The 18997-nt window shown below is 40.4% G+C and overlaps 2 protein-coding genes and 1 non-coding gene across 3 annotated transcripts in view; 1 reads left to right on the forward strand and 2 right to left on the reverse strand.

The window, feature by feature from the left end:
• Positions 1–198: 198 nt before the first annotated feature.
• Positions 199–12404, reverse strand: DUS4L (dihydrouridine synthase 4 like). Its single transcript, XM_036327535.1, is given in 7 exon segments — positions 199–534; positions 1234–1460; positions 2460–2582; positions 3882–3999; positions 7093–7214; positions 12269–12344; positions 12347–12404. Coding segments are annotated over 7 exon segments (951 nt in total). The 5' UTR covers positions 12384–12404; the 3' UTR covers positions 199–286.
• LOC118666677 lies at positions 4274–4409 on the reverse strand. Its single transcript, XR_004971027.1, has one exon. It is a non-coding gene; the product is annotated as a small nucleolar RNA SNORA42/SNORA80 family (small nucleolar RNA).
• A 4383-nt stretch (positions 12405–16787) lies between the features above and the next one.
• Positions 16788–18997, forward strand: part of COG5 (component of oligomeric golgi complex 5) — a 193512-nt gene continuing 191302 nt past the window's right edge. Inside the window, exon 1 of the mRNA XM_036327523.1 lies at positions 16788–17581. Coding sequence (XP_036183416.1) covers positions 17488–17581 — 94 coding nt within the window. The 5' untranslated portion in view covers positions 16788–17487. The remainder of the gene's footprint in view (positions 17582–18997) is intronic.

The following is an 18997-nucleotide window of genomic DNA, read 5'->3' on the forward strand; positions in this document are numbered from 1 at the left end:
TAAGTGACCATACATATAAATCTCAGTAAGTACACTTTGATTTTTCAATTTGAACTTTTAATCTAAGCCCTGAATGCATTCTATACGAATGTCTTGTTCCTTTTCATTTTACAGAGGTTGGCATTTGTTTTGTCATTTCTCTGCACTTTTCCTTATTAAAAACATACTTCATGTTGACTTACAGATACTGAGTCATACTTTTAGTATTAAAATAAAAAAATTTATTTAAAAATGTTAAAAACACAATTCCTTTAAAGTACATATTAAAACAATTTAGGAAGTTCAATCACATCCCATAATGGTCCATAAGGTAATCTAAGACTGCTGATGTGCTTGACAAAGCATTAAATACTCTTTTTTCTTGCCTTGAAGTTATCTTTTCCATCATGTACATTAAATGTTGATGGAAACACATATACGGAGTTCCAAGTTCAAGAGCAAGGTCAACCCAATCCCAGATACATTTCAGGGGGGTTTCCTCATATCCAGCAAACATGGCTGGGTTTGCTAAGAGTCCTCTTGCAACCATCACACCTGCAAATTAAAGCATAGAACATTTATCCACATATTAAGAACTCATAGTTACAAGGTCACACTCAAACAGAGAATATTAAAAAATAAAGTATATTACAAGGTTTCACAATACCCTGATATTAGTCTGTATAATTTAATTATAATACAATTTTTTAAAGTTTCTATAAGTTTAAAGGTAGTTACAGATATTTTTTATTTTATTAAGACTTCTACATTAAGCAATTAATCTTTAGGCTTTCTGTTAAGGGTAAATCCAAATTGTCATAAATTGGGCTTGCTTGAAGTTAAGTTTTATCTGCATTCTCCCACCTAGCAGTAGGTATCACAGGGTTTGGTCTGCCAGTAATTTAAGGGGATAATGAAACTGCATAGAAGGCTGGGGTTCTTTTGGTTCCTTTGACTACTCTTGTGTTCGTTCACTCTCAGTTCTAGTCTAGGTGTTCTATTTTACTAATAGGCTATTTGTAAGATTCTTAACTAGTCTTTCACTGGATATGATGGTGGCAGTAACAAGAATGACTTTACCTCAACTAATCTACTGTTTCTAAGCATCATTTTAATAAATTGCTTAGCTTTAACCAACACAAGAGAAAAATATAGTTCCAATTTAAAGAAAAATAATGAAAACATTAACATTATTCTCTCACCCCCATTTTTTTTGCTAGTTAAAAGACAAAAATTCAAGTACTTCTTTCTTACCATCTGTCCCAGTAATATGGCACACTTTTTCTGCTTCTTTTAAGCTTCTGATGTCTCCATTAGCAATAACAGGTATAGACATATTTTCCTTAATTATTTTAATGGCTTCATAGTGAACTGGCTGATGTCTTTCTTCAACAGTTCTTCCATGGACTGTAATCCAGGAAACTCCCGTTGCTTCAGCCTTTCGACAAAGATCCACAGTTCTTGCAAGGTCATCATGGATCCTATAATTTCAAAATTATAGCCATCTTTTTATAGCACAAATCAAAGCTAAAATTAATAACTAAATAATATTTCATATAAAACATTATGTAATTTTTCTACATCATATTATCACTATACGCCACTATCAGTAAGGGTATTTTTTTGCTCAGGGATCAGTTCCAATTTAAGATTTCAAATGTAGCTATTTCACTATTGGCAACAATAAGATGACAAGTTTTATCTTACCTAGCGCTCCTCCCCTTTGGCTTTCGACACTGAAAATGTCAGCCAAATACTACACACATGAATTGAAAGATGCTATCCTAATATTTGCTTGTGTATGCCTATTCCTCAAGTGGGAGAATATAATACTCATTTATCTTAAAATATGTTTTTAACCTATCACCAAAAAACTGATTCCTGGTTTATTTTATTTTCATTGTGAAATTTTAGTGCAAATACCATTCCTATTTTCTACTCTTGGTACCAGGATTGTATCTTAGCATTAGTTAAGTAGTCCATAGAAAAAGTTAAAGGTTTCTTTTTGAGGAAAGTTTTAAATTTTTTTTACAAAATTGATTTCAAAAAAAGGGAGAGAGAGATAGAAACATTGATGAGAGAGAAACATCAATCAGCTGCCTCCTGCATGCCCCACACCGGGAATCAAGCCTGAAACCTGAGCAAGTCCCTGACCAGGAACTTAACTGGTGACCTCCTGGTGCATGCGATGGCGCTCAACCAACTGAGCCACACTGGCCAGGCTTGGATAAAAGTTTTTAATAATAAAGGGATGTTTTCATTTCTGTTAAACAATACAAAGAGGAAGTTGCTCTGGATTATATATATATTTATATAAAAAAATACTGTATATATCCATTTACTAAATATCTTGTTTCAACATTTCTATACACCACCTACAAGTTAAGGATAGAAAGACAACCCTGCAGCCCCAAACAGAAGGAATATTCTTTTATTTCCTAAGTAAAGAACTATCTGTCAACAGATTAAAATATTTTTACCTTATTTTAATAGATACTGAAAATCTGGGATTTTCCACTTGATTTCTTACTTGTTTCACCATATCTTGAACAAGCTCTGGCTTATTTATTAAGCAAGCTCCATAACCGTCAGCCATTGCCCATCTTTATGAAGCAAACACAACAACAAATAAACTGTAGTTGAAAAAGAAGATACATTTCTAAAGGCACTGTAAGTGCATCTACTATTTCTCTATCTAGCAATCTTGAATGGAATCAGATTTTTACAATTCATAGACCCAACATTTCTAAGTGGACCAATTTAAGATGAGGAAAACAGGTTCCCAGATCAAAAAGTACTTAGGAAATGGTTTTCATTGGCAAGTCAGAAAATTAAATTACTATCCATTCAACCAAAACAGATTTAAGTACTTGTAATTAATTTCAATTATTTCAGATTTTTTAAATTCCAAATTTGATGTTTATTATACATAAGAGGTTTTATTAGTCTTAATAGTAGAGAGATGTTTGGCTTATAGCATTCCAACACCACTAAATAGCTTATTTAACTCTCCTAATGAGCATACAAATATGTCTAATCTGATTTGGATTATGCTGTATTTAAAACCTTGATTTTATTATTTGGACACATTTTGAATTATTGTCAGATAATCTAGTAGTGTCAGAAACATAGGGATAGTGTCAAATTAAGTACATCCTACAAATACACAGTTATTTAGAACCAACCAAATAATTGTGGTATAGGGGAAAGAAAGGTAATTATAAGAAGGTATTCTTTTTTTTTTTTTTTTTTTAGTATATTTTATTGATTTTTTACAGAGAGGAAGAGAGAGAGATAGAGAGTCAGAAACATCGATGAGAGAGAAACATCGACCAGCCGCCTCCTGCACATCCCCCACTGGGGATGTGCCCGCAACCCAGGTACATGCCCTTGACCGGAATCGAACCTGGGACCTTTCAGTCCACAGGCCGACGCTCTATCCACTGAGCCAAACCAGTTTCGGCAAGAAGGTATTCTTATAAAGAAAATTAATTAGGAGAAAATAAGTGGTAAGCTCCCAAATTATAGAACCATAGTTTCTAGAGCACATATGTCTGACATGACAGTAAAAATACATTTTAGAATTTGCTATAAACATCAGTATCTCATATAGCTACTTATGGATGAGGTTCAAGGCAGATCCATACTTTAAAAAATTCTAGTGGTGAGGTAAGATAAAACAGCTGTCAAGGGTCTATACATTGTTTTAGCCATCAGAAAATATCTCTGTGTGTATGTTCCTAAATAATCTTTCCTTATTTTTTTTCTTAGTTAGAGCCCAAGTGCTTTAACTCTATTTTCTTTACTTTTTAATTATTGGAAAACTAGAAAGATAGTTTACCATGTTCACATAGTTTTTTCTAATCTTTTTGAAAATTCTTCCAACTTCTTTTGAGCTTTACCTCTGAGGGCAACCACAGTTAATGTCTATTCCATTCGCATAAGGACAGACTATACGAGCAGCATCAGATAAAAGTCTTGCATCATTAGCAGCAAACTGAACAATCAATGGGCAATCACCTGATAAAACAAATAGGTCAACATTAAAATTCACAAAAACACACATACACACATGAGATACCAATATAAAATAACTATTTTTAGCCTAAGAAGTATCTGTCCAAACAAGGGAGCATTAAAATAATTTTAAACATTTTAAATAAAAAGCAATTCACATTTAGCTCAAATTCAAGTGTAAGGTTTGATAAAATGAAAAGTACAATACTGTTGACAGACAGACCCCTTTCCAAAGGTGAGAATTAGTTACTGTATTCCAGAACATTTTTTTTTTTTATACTATACAGCCCCCTTCAGTGCTCACAGCCCAAGGGTAAGGAGGCTGGGCAATGGTTTGAGGCTGCAACTTCCTCTGGCATGGGTCCACTATGAGAGGCCCACAGACAAGGGCCCCCCATAAATCATGACCATGCATTATTCCAGAACAATTTTATGTGTACCTGTAAATTTTTAACCAATGTGAACATTCTATGTACATTGCTACAATGCTTTTTTTTTTAACCTGATGTGTCTGGGAGCTGTACTTAGACTTATTTTCTTTTCAGTGGCATATTCCACTGTATATAGACGAACCACATAGTGTACTTCTAGATTGTTTTTCGTTTGTGGCTATTGCAAACAATGTGATGAGGATACTCTCACATGCTTTTGTGAGTGCATTCAGAGGGTAAATTCCTAGGTGTGTAACTTTTGGACAAGCATCTAACATTTGATAGACATTACAAAAATTTCTTTCAAAACAATTTACCAACTGTGGGGACCCTATTCAGACGCTCAAGGTCAATTAGAGTGTGGAGGGCCTATTCAGAGTACACCGGACGTTCAAGGCCATTCTGAGTTTGGGAATCTTCATCAAGTGTTCAAGGCTACGATGCTATACACAGGTGCAAGAGCAAGGCCACAGTAATCTGTATGTACACTGCACAAGTGTGCCCTTCTATGACCCAAAAGACTGAGGTCACTATTTGGCAAGAAGCTTCTTTTGTGTAAATAGTATAAAATGTTAATGACCAGCAGGCAGCATGTGGCTGCTCAGATAATGGCTGTAGGTACAGAGGCTGCTGCTGCTGTGTGGGAAAGATGTACTGTTACCTAGCTGGGGCATGGCTACTGTATGGGACTTTGCTTTGAAGAACTGTGTTGTTTAGTGGTTCCTTGTTAGCAATGGCTACTTAACCACTGGCTCCCACAATAAAGACTCTCTTATATACCCACAACTTCTCATGGCTTCTCTGTCATTGAATACCTGGCATTCAAGGAGGTCCAGCCTGGCAGAGGGGCTTGCACCCAACAGTTAGCCTAGTGGAGCAGAATGAAGGAATTGAGCTCCAAAACCAACATAGGTACATACCAATATGGATTAAATTCTTGTTTTCTTATAACTTATCCTATGTTATATATCCAATAGTGTATATTTTTCTTTCTGGGCTTTCCATATTCTTTGTACATTTTTATATGCACAATTTTTCTTTTAGTTATTCCTTTTCATTATTAAATTTTTTATAAAACAATGAAATTAGCTCTAGCATAAATATAAAATATCATAAACATTTTCCCAATTTTAGTTTGTTTTTTGAGTATATTTGTGCTATTTTCTTACATATGAAAGTTTAAATTTTAATACAGCCAAATACATCAGAACTTTCCTAGGTTTTAAAGGACAATTTTTTTTTTCATCTTTGGGTTAGTGTTAAAACTCTGGATAGATGTATTTTAATTTTTCTAAAGACTTTTTGAGGACTACCTGTTTGAGATTTACTGGATGTTTGCCAAAAATGCAGATTTGTGGGTATCATCCTAGTTCAGGGGTGGGCAAACTTTTTGACTCAAGGGCCACAATGGGTTCTTAAACTGGACCGGAGGGCCGGAACAAAAGCATGGATGGAGTGTTTGTGTGAACTAATATAAATTCAAAGTAAACATCGTTACATAAAAGGGTAGGGTCTTTTTTTTTTTTTTAGTTTTAGTCATTTCAAACAGGCCGGATCCGGCCCGCGGGCCGTAGTTTGCCCACGGCTGCCCTAGTTTCACTAATTTACAGTATTATCCTGGGATCAGAAAATTTGCCTTTTCCTGAGGATGTAGGGTGCTTTCCCCTTTGTAACTCAAGAGAGTTATAGAATTTCAGTTTAACATTTTCTTATGGTTCTAATATATTTTCAACACTGCACTAGAAACTGAGGATATGAATCAGTAAGAAACAGTTCCAGGTCTCAGGGAGCCCACAGTCCAGGAGGAGACACAGGTATTCAAAGAGGAAAGTATAACACAGTAGGATTCAGTGCAACATTTAAAGACTGTGCTTCAAAGAAATAATACGAGTGGAGGGTGATTAGGAAAGTACCTTAGCCACGAAATTCCAGAGCTAGATTAAGAAGCATAAACTGTTGTTTGCCAGAGAAACAGGGATATAAGGGATAGGCATGGCTGAGAAGGAGATTCTAGGTAGAGAAGTGTGAGAGAATAGAGCATGGGCCTTAAAATAACTTAAGTAATAAAGTCAGTGGGCTCTGGAGAAAAACTAATGGAAGATAAAGAAAGCTGAGGATGTATTCAGAGGCTAGATCATGAAGAATGTTACATATTATTCACAGGTGCTAGAATTTTACTCTTTGGGCCAGTGGTTCTCAATGTTTAGCAAGCTTAGAATCATCCGGAAGGCTTAGTGTTTCTGATTCAGTAGGCCTGGAGTGGGGGCAGTGAATTTTCATTTCTAACAAGTTTCCAGATGCAGCTTGTCTTGCTGGTCTGGGGAATCACACTCTGAGAATCACTGCTTTAGGCAAAAAGAGGTCTAAGAGAAGTGATCAAGTTTACATTTTAGAAAGGTCACTTTGGGTTGTTTGGGGGATAGTTTAGATTGGGACAAGAGTGGGGGCGGTGAGAGAGGAATCTAATCTAATAGTCTAGGTGAGAGAATGTGGGCCCTAAGGAAGGCTTAGTATTTTGTATACCATCCAGTTTGAAGACACTCAGTAAAAATGTGTTTTACAAAGACTTATTAAAAAACATTAAATACTAAAAGATTCAAAAATAAAATCTCTGAATTGGGATTTTTAAGTTTTACCAAGTCAACAAACTCTGAATTTCACATACCTTGGTTTGTGGTAAATTCACTGTCTCTGGCTTTTTCAGATCTGACAAAATCAGCAGCCACTATCATTGGTGTGTAGCACAGATCACAATTGTACTTTCTTACGAGTGTTCTAAAAGCTAACCTGTAAAGGGATAAAACTGTAATTAGACGTTTAGAAATCACCCCAATCATATGTACTCCCAAGTTCCATTTAGTTAACTATTAAATATTTATTAGAGGAAAGGTCTATGTATTGGAAGATGGAGATGTACTTTCCCCTGTACTTCCTGCTTAGTATAACTAAAAACCCTGGATTTTATATATATAAAAAAAAAAGAAAAAAAGAAAATTTCTCAAAGGTGAAGAGAAGAAAACAGACAGGCTAGTGACCTCAGGACCTGAGGAATAACAATGGTGAGTTTCTTGGGTTTTCTTTTTACCTCAAATATCCCAGACTTGGAGCTGAAGAAGCTGGCAACTTGGAAATACCAACATAGGCAAACAAAAGAGCCTCAACAAGTCTGCTCTCCCTAGCCAAACAGCCAGGAAAGGGTCAGCTTCGCCAGACAGAAAACTGTACACAATAGCAGCTAAACTCCAGCCAAACACCAAGAACAAACAACTGTGGTTTCCCCTCCACAAAGGTTGAGTGGGGAGCCTAGGTTTCTACCTTTCCAAGGCTATGACAAGGTTCTCCAACACCCCGCCAAGGTAGTATCAGAAAAGGCCAGGTAGGTAGCTGGGACTTGAATCCTTGCTGGCAAGTAACAAGGTGCCTTCAGTGGTATCAGTGGGGACCTCATGGGGAGTCTGGACTTCCTCCTCCCGCCCCACAGGGAGTAGTATCAGAGCATGCTTAGAGCAGAACCAGGACTTTCCTCACTGCCCAGGAGCTACCAGGTCACCCACTCCATGCACACCTGGAACTCTCCCCGCTGCTCAGCAGTAATGAGGAGCCCTTTGCCCTCAGCGTGTCTAAGGAGACCAAATGGGGAACCTGGACTTCTACCTCCACCTGATTGTAATGAGGTGGTGCCTCATCTTTCCCCTGCTATAGTGGTGTCAGAAAAACAACAGTTAAAACAGAAGGTTCAATACTCAGAATCAATGTAAACTACCACTTAATAGGCTAAAGAAAAAAAATCATGATATTAATCAGTGCAGAGAAAGCATTTGACAAAATAATACTCATTCATAAAAAGAACTCTCAGTAAAATAGGAGATCTTTCTCAACTTGATAAAGAGCACCCACAAAAAGTCCTACAGCTAACATTATACTAACAGGCAAAAGATAGATTACTTTCCCCCTAGATTAAGAACAAGACAAAGATGTCTGCTTTCATCATTCTTATTCAACACAGTGCTGGAACTTCGAGTCACTGTAAGAAGACATGATCAAAGGCATATGATAGAAAGGAAGAAAGAAAACTGTCCCTATTTGCAGATGGCATAATTGTTTACATAGATAATCCCAGAGAACTTATCAAAAAACGCTCCTAGAACAAAAAGTGAGTTCAAGTTACAGGATATAAGATTAACATACGAAATCAATTTTATATCTATATACAAGCAATTAACACATGAACACCAAAATTAAAAGTATAATACTATTTACAATCACTCAAAAAGAGAGAAATAAATGGGTGTAAATCTAACAAGACACATACAGAACTCATATGCTGAAAACTACACAAAAGTGATGAAAGAAATCAAATAAGATCTAAGTAAATCTTGACATATTGTGTTCATGAGTTGGGTGACTTAGCATAGTAAGGAATTCGATTCTCTCAAAGTTGATATGAATATTTAATGTCATTCTTGTGAAAATTCAACTAGATATTTTGTATATATAGACAACATCATCATAAAATTTACTTAGGACAGCAAATGACCTAGAATAGCTAAACAATTTTGAAAAAGAAAAATAAAGTGGAAGACTCAGTCTACCTGATTTTAAGATTAATTATATAGCTAGCTATAGTATGGTATTGTTGGAGGAATAGACACATAGATTAATGGAACAGAACAAAGAATCCAGATAAAGAGCCATACAAACACTCCCAATGAATTTTTGACAAAATGCAAAAGTAATTCAATAGTGGAAAATAGCCTTTTCAATAAATGGTGCTGAAGTAATTAGACATCTACAGTAAAAAAACAAAAACAAAACAAAACAAAAAAAACCTTAACCTAAGCCTCACACTTACAAAAAAATAACTCAAAATTGATCATGGACTTAAGTGTAAAACATAAAGCTATAAGACTTTTAGAGAAAAAAATAGGAGAAAATCTGTAAAATCCAGAGCTACACGAAGATTTCTTACACTTCACACCAAAAGCACAATTTACAGAAGAAAGAAACTGATAAATTAGACTTAATTATTAAAAAAATCTTTTGCTCTGCAAAAGAGAGTTCATTAAGAGGATGAAAAGATAAGCTGTACACTGGGAGAAGATATTTGCAAACCATAAATCTGATGAGTAGTATCTAGAATACATAGAGAACTCTCAAAACTCAGTAGTAAACAAAAACTCAACAACAAAAGAACAAACAACCTGATTCAAAAATGGGCAAAGGACTTGAAAAAACATTTCTCCAGAGAAGATACACAAATAGCTAAAAGCACATGAAAAGAAGCTCAACATCGCCACAGAAATACAAATCAAAACCACAGTGGATAGTGCTTTACATCCATTAGGATGGCTATAACAACAAACAAATAAATGCCTTGGTTAGTGTGGCTCACTTGGTTGGGTGTCGTCCCATGCACCAGGAGGTTGACAGTTCAATTTCGAGTCAAGGGCACATGCCTTGGTTGGGGGTTTGATCTATGGCAGGGCGCGTGAAGGAGGCAGTGATCCATGGTGCACTCTCACATCGATGTTTCTCTCTCTTCATCCCCCTCTCCCTTCCTTTCACTCTAAAAATCAATAAACTATTCTAAAAAATAAAACAAAACAAAAGGCAAACAGAAACAAGTGTTGGTGAGGATGTTGAGAAATCAGAACTCTTGTGCATGGCAGACAGGAATGTATAATGGTATAGATGCTATGAAAAACAATAAGGAGTTTTCTCAAAAAACCAAAAATGGAATTATCATATGATGCCACAATTCCACTTCTGGGCATATGCCCAAAATAAATGAAAGCAGGTTCTCAAAGAGATATTTACATATCCATGTTGATAGCAGCATTATTCCCAATAGCCAAAAGATGGAAGCAATCAAGTGGTCACCAATTAATAAATGAATAAACAAAATGTGATATATATGTACAATGAAATGTCAGTCAGCCTTAAAAAGGAAATTCTGATATACTAGAGGTCTGGTGCATTCATGCACCAGTGGGGTCCCTCGGGCTGGCCTGCGGGATCAGGCCAAAACCGGTTCTCTGACATTCCTCCAGGGGTCCTGGATTGCGAGAGAGTGCAGGCCAGGCTGAGGGACCCCACCGGTGCATGATCGGGACCAGGGAGGGACACGGGAGGTTGGCCAGCTGGGGAGGGACCACAGGAGGGGTCCAGGGCATGTCTGGCCTGTCTTGCTCAGTCCCCATTGGCCGGACTCCAGCAGCAAGCTAACCTACCAGTCGGAGCGTCTGCCCCCTTAGTGGTCAGTGCATGACATAGCGATCAGTTGAGTGGCCTTAGCATATCATTAGCATATTACACTTTGATTGGTTGAATGGCCGATTAGCATATTAGGCTTTTATTATATAGGATGCTACAACATGCATGAACCTTGATATTATGCTAAGTGAAATAAGCTAGTCTCAAAAAGACAAATATGGTATGATTCCACTTATATGATATATATAGACTAGTCAAATTCATAAAGGGAGAAAGAATGGTGGTTGCCAGAAGCTGGGGAAACTGAATGTGGAATTTATTGTTTAATGGGTATAGAATTTCAGTTTTGTAAGATGAAAAGAGATTGATGTACAACAATGTGAGTTTACTTATTCTGAATTGAACCATACACTTAAAAATGTTTAAAATGACAAATTTTAAGTTTGTATTTTATCACAATTGGAAAATTAAAAATAACAACTCAATAATAAAAAAGTAAACAATCCAATTAGAATATTAGCAAAAGACATAAAGAAACATTTCTTCAATAATGTACAAATGGCAAGTAAGCACATGAAAAGACGTTCAATGTCATCAGCCACACAGGAAGTGGAAATCAAAACCACAATGAGATATCACTGCAAACCTCTGAGAATCTACACTAATAAAAGAGAAACATGCAAATTGGTGTCACTACATTACGCCCACCAGCCAATCAGAGAGACTATGCAAATTAACCCAACAAAGATGGCGGTTAATTTGCATACACAGGTGCAGAGTGAAGACTGAAGACTGAAGCCAAGCCTCGCTGTGGCCGCAGCGGAGAAGCCTAGCCTTGAGGCTTGGATTCTCCACTGCAGCTGGACCAAAGGCCCGGGTACTGGATGCCGGAGGAAAACCGGTGCCAGCAGCCAGGGGAAGGAAGGCCTATTGCGCGAATCTTCGTGCAATGGGCTTCTAGTGGCTAAAATAATAAAACAGTGACATTATGAAAAGTTGGTGAGGAGGAGGAGAAACCAGATCCCTCATACATTGTTGGTGGGAGCATAAAACAATATAGCCACTCTAGGAAAGTTTGGCAGTTTCTTAAAGTAACTAAACATATAAATACCATATGACCCAGCAATTGTAGTCCTGGGGATTTGTCCTAGATAAATAAAAACTTCTGTTCATACAAAAACCTGTGCAGAAACGCTTATATTTATTTACTATCCATTATATCATTATAGGTAGGAGTTATAAGCACTATTGTTTTTAAAAAATGTTTTTTATTGACAGAGAAAGGGAGAGAGAAACATGGATAAGAGGGAGCAACATTGGCTGCCTCCTGCATGCCTCCTACTGGGGGTCAAGCCCGAAGCCTGAGCATGTGTCCTGACTGGAATCGAACCAGCAACCTCTGGGTGCATGGGAGGACGCTCAACCAACTGAGCAATACCAGCCAGTAGGAGCTTGGAGAGGTTAACTGTTTACTCAGTGCTACACACATATTAGGCAAGTGGTAACACCAGGACTCAAGCCTTGATCATGATCCAAAAGCTAAGTGTTGGAAGATGACATGTGGTGAGGTGGCCTTACCTTTAAAAAGTAAGAGCATAAAAAGGAAATCACCATTTAACAATACTTACTTTGAATATCGAACCATTGGGGCGGAGACTTTTACCAGCTGCCCAGAATGAAACAGTTCTATTGGATCTTTTTTCTTTCTTGACATATTGTGGTTTGTATGCAGTCATTCTTCATGAACACAAATTTGTTTCAAATCTGGAAAAAAAAAACCCACAGTCAGTTTCCATAGAGAAAAGGTACTTTTATTAGATGAATTCCTATCATTCTCACAATTTCAGTTGCCAAGAACACACATTTTTCATCAGGCCAGTGGGCTTCGAAGTCTTTTTAGCTTCTTTTCACAGTATCAAATAGGATATTACAAAATTCTGCCTCTATTTACAAGTCACTGATAGTTTTAGCACTTTGGGAAATTATGATATTTATGTTCTGTACAGCTTATGCTTGTTCATGTCAAACACTAACAGTTTCAAATTCTATACTTAACTCGTTATAGTACCATTTTCTGTCCAAATTAATAAATAATCAAGATGTTGAAAACTACAAAATCTTTTTTTATGGTATATAGGTTATACTTTTTCATGTTATTTTTTAGTTTTTGGCAATGATAAACCAGGAAATTTGATTGAAATAATTCCATTTATCATCGGTGTATGACTGGCACTTTTAAAGTTTTATCCAGGAAAGTTAAATGGCATTAATTGAACAACTTTAAGTAGTAGTTAGCATTTCCAAAGATAGACTGGTATGTTTACTATTTATTCTTATTCTCAAATCCTATTCTTTGTACCTGAATCAGAAGGCAAAAGACCCCACCAACTTTTATTATTTTAAAAACTTAAATGTGCTAGTATCTAGTGAAAATTTCAATTATATAAATATATAACTACATAGTAAATCACTTTTATACTGAAAGAGGAACAAATGATTAAATTCAGTAATTCATAGTATTTTATAGTTGCTATACCTAAAATTCTATAATTTCATACTGTTAGCTGCTTTTCATATTTCAATATTTGCCCTTAGGAAGTTTGAAACAGATATGGACCAACTTCAGGAAGGTTAACTTGCTCAACATGAAATTTTTTATTTGGCTAATCCTGAAAGTATTGATGTAACCTAAATATAAACCAATTATTTCAATTTCCTTAGGTAGTATGTACAGTTGGAATATGAAAAACTAGTTTTACTAATCACTGTTCAATTAGCCTTACTTAAAAATTCAGAGTTATTGGCATCTTATCTTTTTTATAATAAAAATTCATTAGAATGACGTAAGCCACGTATATGAAGTATAAGCAACAAAACAGTAGTTCTTTTCACGAGTTAAACCTGTTTCTTCTCTCTTGCATTTCATATCTTGGTTATGCCATCATCATCCACCCCTACTCACTCAAGTCAGAAACCTAGGGTTCCCTCTACTTCTCCATCTCCCCTAAGTGTGTCAACCAAGTGGTACCTTTAATTAAATCTTGAGCACATCTTCATTATCCCAGTTTCTGTACATACTCACAATCCCCCATCCTGACAGCCTTTTCTGAATCCCAAATAGAGTTGATCTTATTTACATACTACACCCATTCCTCTGCTATGTTATTATGTGCAATTTACAATTACTTTTCTAGAGTATAACACATATCAGTCTCTTCATGAGTTTTTGAAGGCATGAACATGTATTTACTCATTCAACAAATATTAACTTCCTCCTATATGTTGGAAAGAGATGAAAATACATTTCCTATATCCTTAAAAACATTTTAGACATACACAATAACTCCAACACACACACACACACACACACACACACACACAATTTAACCACTGTGGAAATAACTGTCTAGAGAAGTGAGGGGAGTCAACAATGGAGGAAGGAAAGCTTCAGCTGACACTACATGGGGGATGGGGGAGTGTCTAGCTACAGACAACAGTATAAAACCAGATGCTGGAAAATGCTTGATGTTTTCAGTGAACCATTAGTAATTTAGTGTTGTCTGAGTTCTAACTGAACTGAAGAGTGAGAGGGCCTAAACTGGTATGGGCCTTATATACCCGTTAAGATTCTTTTTGAGTTTATAATGCAGGGCAGTGATTTCAACCTTTTTCATCTCATGGCACACATGCTCTAATTACTAAAATTCTGCAGCACACCAAAAATACTTATTTTGCTAATCTGACAAAAAAAATAGGTATAATTTTTAAAGTTGGCTTTTGTGGCTTAAAGTATATATTTTTAAAAATATATTTTATTGCTTTTTTACAGAGAGGAAGGGAGAGGGATAGAGAGTTAGAAACATCAATGAGAGAGAAACATCGATCAGCTGCCTCCTGCACACCCCCTACCGGGATGCGCCTGCAACCAAGGTACATGCCCTTGACCGGAATCGAACCCCGGACCCTTGAGTCCGAAGGCCAATGCTCTATCCACTGAGCCAAACCGGTCAGGGCTAAAATATATATTTTTAATTTATTGATTTTAGAGAGGAAAGGTGAGAAACATCTATTTGTTCCGCTTATTTATGAATTTATTGGTTGATCCTTGTACGTGCCCTGACCAGGGATCAAACTCACAACCTTGGCATATTGGGATGATGCTGTAACCAGGCCAGAGCAGGTATAATTTTGCTTCACTCACACCAGATGGCTATTGTTGTGCTGGCTGCTGTTATCTTTTTATTTGACAATCTTGGAGAAGAGGTCAGTGCCTCTGACTAAATTGCATGTTTTTTAAATTCTTGCGGTGCAACTCTGGCCAGTGTAGCTATACTGAAAGGCTGTTAGTTCAATCCCCAGTCAAGGCATATACCTGGATTGTGGGTACCATCCAGTGGAAAGGCCAAGCAAAGAAAAACAAATTTTATATTTCAAAGATAACCCTATTAACATTAAAGATTTTAAATTTTGTGTATTTCAGATAAAGAAACCTGAGTCTGAGCACACTGCCCTTGACAATTTGTTTGACCTCTATTCAAAACCATCAAGCCTATCATGATTGAGATCAAACAAATGATATTAGGAAACACCAGCGACAGAGAAAGCAAGTCCTCGTTGGGCGTGGCTCAGTTGGTTGAGCTAGTCCCATGCTCCTAGAGTTAGTTCACTGGTTCTATGCAGGTCAGGGCACAGGCCTGGGTTGCGGGCTCCATCCCCAGGAGGTAGCCGATCAATGTTTCTCTCCCTTCCTCTCTCTAATATCAATAAAAACATAGTTTTAAAAAAGAGAGGAAACACAATGCGGTGTACCAAGAGACTTGCTCACCTGAGCTGTTTAAGTATTAAATGCATTTAGATTTATAAAGTACTTAGAAAAGTGTTTGGCACAATGTAATTCCTACTATTGCAACTTCTTGAAATACTCTTAGCAGAACTAAGAGACCCACCTAACTCTGATTTGGGGGGAAAAAATAGTTCCCCGTGTGTATATAAAGTTGTATTACATTTTCTTTTTATAAAGAAACTAGAGGCCCGGTGTAGGAATTTGTGCACAGGTGGGGTCTGACTGGCCAGGGGTAGGGGGCCACAGGCAGTTGGCCTGTGGGGCCTGCCCCTAGTCGAACTCCCTGTCAAATTCCCAGTTGACGGGACAATTTGCATATTTGCCTTTTATTATATAGGAGGATGTTTAAATTAACCTTTTTACATACGTGATTGCTCTGTTAATTTATCAGCATTTATCTTGGGAGAAACCTAGGTGAATAACTAGATGTAGCAGCGGAGAAGATGAGAACTTGATTTTTAAAAAAATATTTTTATTGATTTTAGAGAGGAAGGGAGGAGAGCGATAGAAGCATCAATGATGAGAGAGAACCACCAACTGGGTGCCTCCCGCATGCCCCCCAACTGTGATCTAGCCCGCAACCCGGGCATGTGCCCGTGACCAGAATCGAACCCGGGACCCTTCAGTCCGCAGGCCGAGGCTCCATCAAGGGAGCCAAACCGGCCAGAGCAAGAGAACTAACTGGATTTTACAGCTTCGGCACTGTTGGTTGAGATACGGAAAGCCCATCCGTTTGTAATATGAGCAAGTTTGGCATCGCTCAAAGCACGTGGCTGAAACTGAGCGGAAGCAGAAAAGCAGGTCTGATCTCCTGGGCGAGAGGACAGAGACCGAGTGCACTTGTTCTTTCCTGGTTCGGTCCTCCTTCTGTACCGACTCCCGGTTCTCCCTAATTCTCACTACCCACCCCGGCAGCTGGCCTTCCCGGCCTTTCCCGTCTGCCTTAGCTCAGGGCTAAGAATCCGGGCGTGGGACAGAGAAAGCTGGGTAACTAACCTCTAGCTGTGCCCGGGGAAAGCCGGCAGGGCTCCGCCAGCTGTGCCCGGAGAAAGCCGGCAGGGCTCCCGCCAACTGTGCCCGGGAAAAGCCGGCAGGGCTCCCGCCAGCTGTGCCCGGGGAAAGCCGGCAGAGCTCCCGCCAACTGTGCCCGGGGAAAGCCGGCAGAGCTCCCGCCAGCTGTGCCCGGGGAAAGCCGGCAGGGCTCCCGCCAGCTGTGCCCGGAGAAAGCCGGCAGGGCTCCGCCAGCTGTGCCCGGGGAAAGCCGGCAGGGCTCCCGCCAGCTGTGCCCGGAGAAAGCCGGCAGGGCTCCGCCAGCTGTGCCCGGGGGAAGCCGGCAGGGCTCCCGCCAACTGTGCCCGGAGAAAGCCGGCAGGGCTCCCGCCAGCTGTGCCCGGAGAAAGCCGGCAGGGCTCCCGCCAGCTGTGCCCGGGGAAAGCCGGCAGGGCTCCCGCCAGCTGTGCCCGGAGAAAGCCGGCAGGGCTCCCGCCAGCTGTGCCCGGGGAAAGCCGGCAGGGCTCCCGCCAGCTGTGCCCGGGGAAAGCCGGCAGGGCTCCCGCCAGCTGTGCCCGGGGAAAGCCGGCAGGGCTCCCGCCAGCTGTGCCCGGGGAAAGCCGGCAGGGCTCCGCCAGCTGTGCCCGGGGAAAGCCGGCAGGGCTCCCACAAACCCCCGCTCTCCTCGGCGGCCTCCCAGGGGCCCTCGTTCTGAGGTTAAATACTTGCTTTAGCGATAAGCGCTGCGGCCACGTCCCGGCGCCCACCTTCTCTGCGGCCCGGGAACCACACCAGCCCTCGCGGGCGGCGCTGTCCGCGGGCTCCGGGCTCCGGCTTCCTGGCTGCGCTGGGACCCGCAGGCTCCGGGACAGGACCCGTCCAGCTGCGGCCGATGGAACCGACTCACCCCGCAGGTCCGGAGCCGTGGGCGGGGCGGAGAGGGTGGCGCCGGGAGTGGGCGTCACCACTGGGGCTGGCAGGCCCCGTGACGTCATCACCGCGGGACCTGACAACATGGACGCTGAGGACGGCGGCGGCGCTGGGGCCGGACACGGAGCGCTGGGCTCTCGGGCGGCGGCAGCGACTGTCCGGGAGCTTCTGCAGGACGGTAAGGAGGCCGGGGGGCGGGTCGCGGGGCGGAGGGGCTGCCCTGCTCCGCAGCGGGCCCCGGGGGGTGCCTAACCCGTGGCTCTGCGGAAAGTTTTCCGGCCTCGACGGGACCACTCCCCTCCGCCCGGCCCCCGGCGCCCGGGTGCTGGCCTTGCCAGCTGGTGCCCCGGGACATCTGGCTTCTAGCGGCTCCACCCTCGCCGCGCCCGGGGCTTCCCTGAAGTCCTGGGACCCGGGACGGGGACTCGCGTTGGCCGCCGCTGGCCGGGCCGCGGGTCTTGGCCGAAGGGTGAAGCGTCTCATCCCGTGAAAAGTGTCGGACGAGAGCAGACTGCAGGCGCCTGAGAAAGAGGGACTTACTTGTAAGGACGTCCCCTCTGTTACATTCTGGGGCCGCACAGGTGGCATCTTCTGCAGGCTCGCTTGTTTCCTTAAAGGCGTTTATCCACAGCCGTGGGAGAGGGTCTGGAGCATTCGTCCAGGCTGGGATGAACGATAGGAATTGAATGCAATAGTCAGGCTTATTGGCAGTTTTGGATAGAAATTGCTAGATATTAGAAGGTAAGCTCAACAAAATACATTTGAGTAGCACGTTAAGTTGTATTACTTCAGTCAACATGCCCCACATCTCTTATTCTTCAGAATAAAGTTCAGCTTCCTAAGACCCTTCTAATCTGTTCTTCATTTTCTTCCTGAATTGTCGTCACACTCGACCATGTATTAAGATAATTTGATAATTTAATCTTTTCTATCTCATGGTAAAACCACTATTTGTATTCCACAGTGTTTGTTAATAGCATCACCTTGCATATAGTAGGTGCAGAATTGAACATCACAGCAAGAATCATATGCAAACATCTGGAGACCATAGTAGATTATAAATGAATGTTCTGTGGATGAAAAAGGGGCCACATACTAAACCTGACAAGCTCAGGGAAGGCCTGCCTGATAAGCCATACAAACTCAGAGACCTAAAGTAACACATAGGATGGTCTGCAATGAAAACTTACTAACTGAAAACGAATTGGGATGGTTAGTCATGTCCTAGGCTGGTGTCTTTCTTGACAAAGCTCAGTCTTTAACTGAGCCTGTCTACTGTCTTGTTGCATCTCCAATAACATATCATTGGAATGTCAGAGTAACTCCCTTTTGCCATACCCTTCAGGGCACAATCTCCCACCAGAACACCGGACCACAGAACCCCCATTGTTATTTTGTTCTCCCACATGCCATCTCTATTTGCTGTGTTACTTGTTAACTATCCAGTATCCACCAGTGTAAAAGTGTGCCGAGCCAGAGGGCAGCGGATGGATGAAGAAAAGACAAAGAGAATAAGCTGGGTCTAGCTAGATGGATCTTCCTGTGCCTGGCTGAGGCCACAGAGTGAGATCCAGACAGCAAGCTGAGCCTTTAT

This window comes from Myotis myotis, unplaced genomic scaffold, assembly GCF_014108235.1.
Source record: "Myotis myotis isolate mMyoMyo1 unplaced genomic scaffold, mMyoMyo1.p scaffold_m19_p_11, whole genome shotgun sequence".
NCBI classification, from domain to species: Eukaryota; Metazoa; Chordata; class Mammalia; order Chiroptera; family Vespertilionidae; genus Myotis; species Myotis myotis.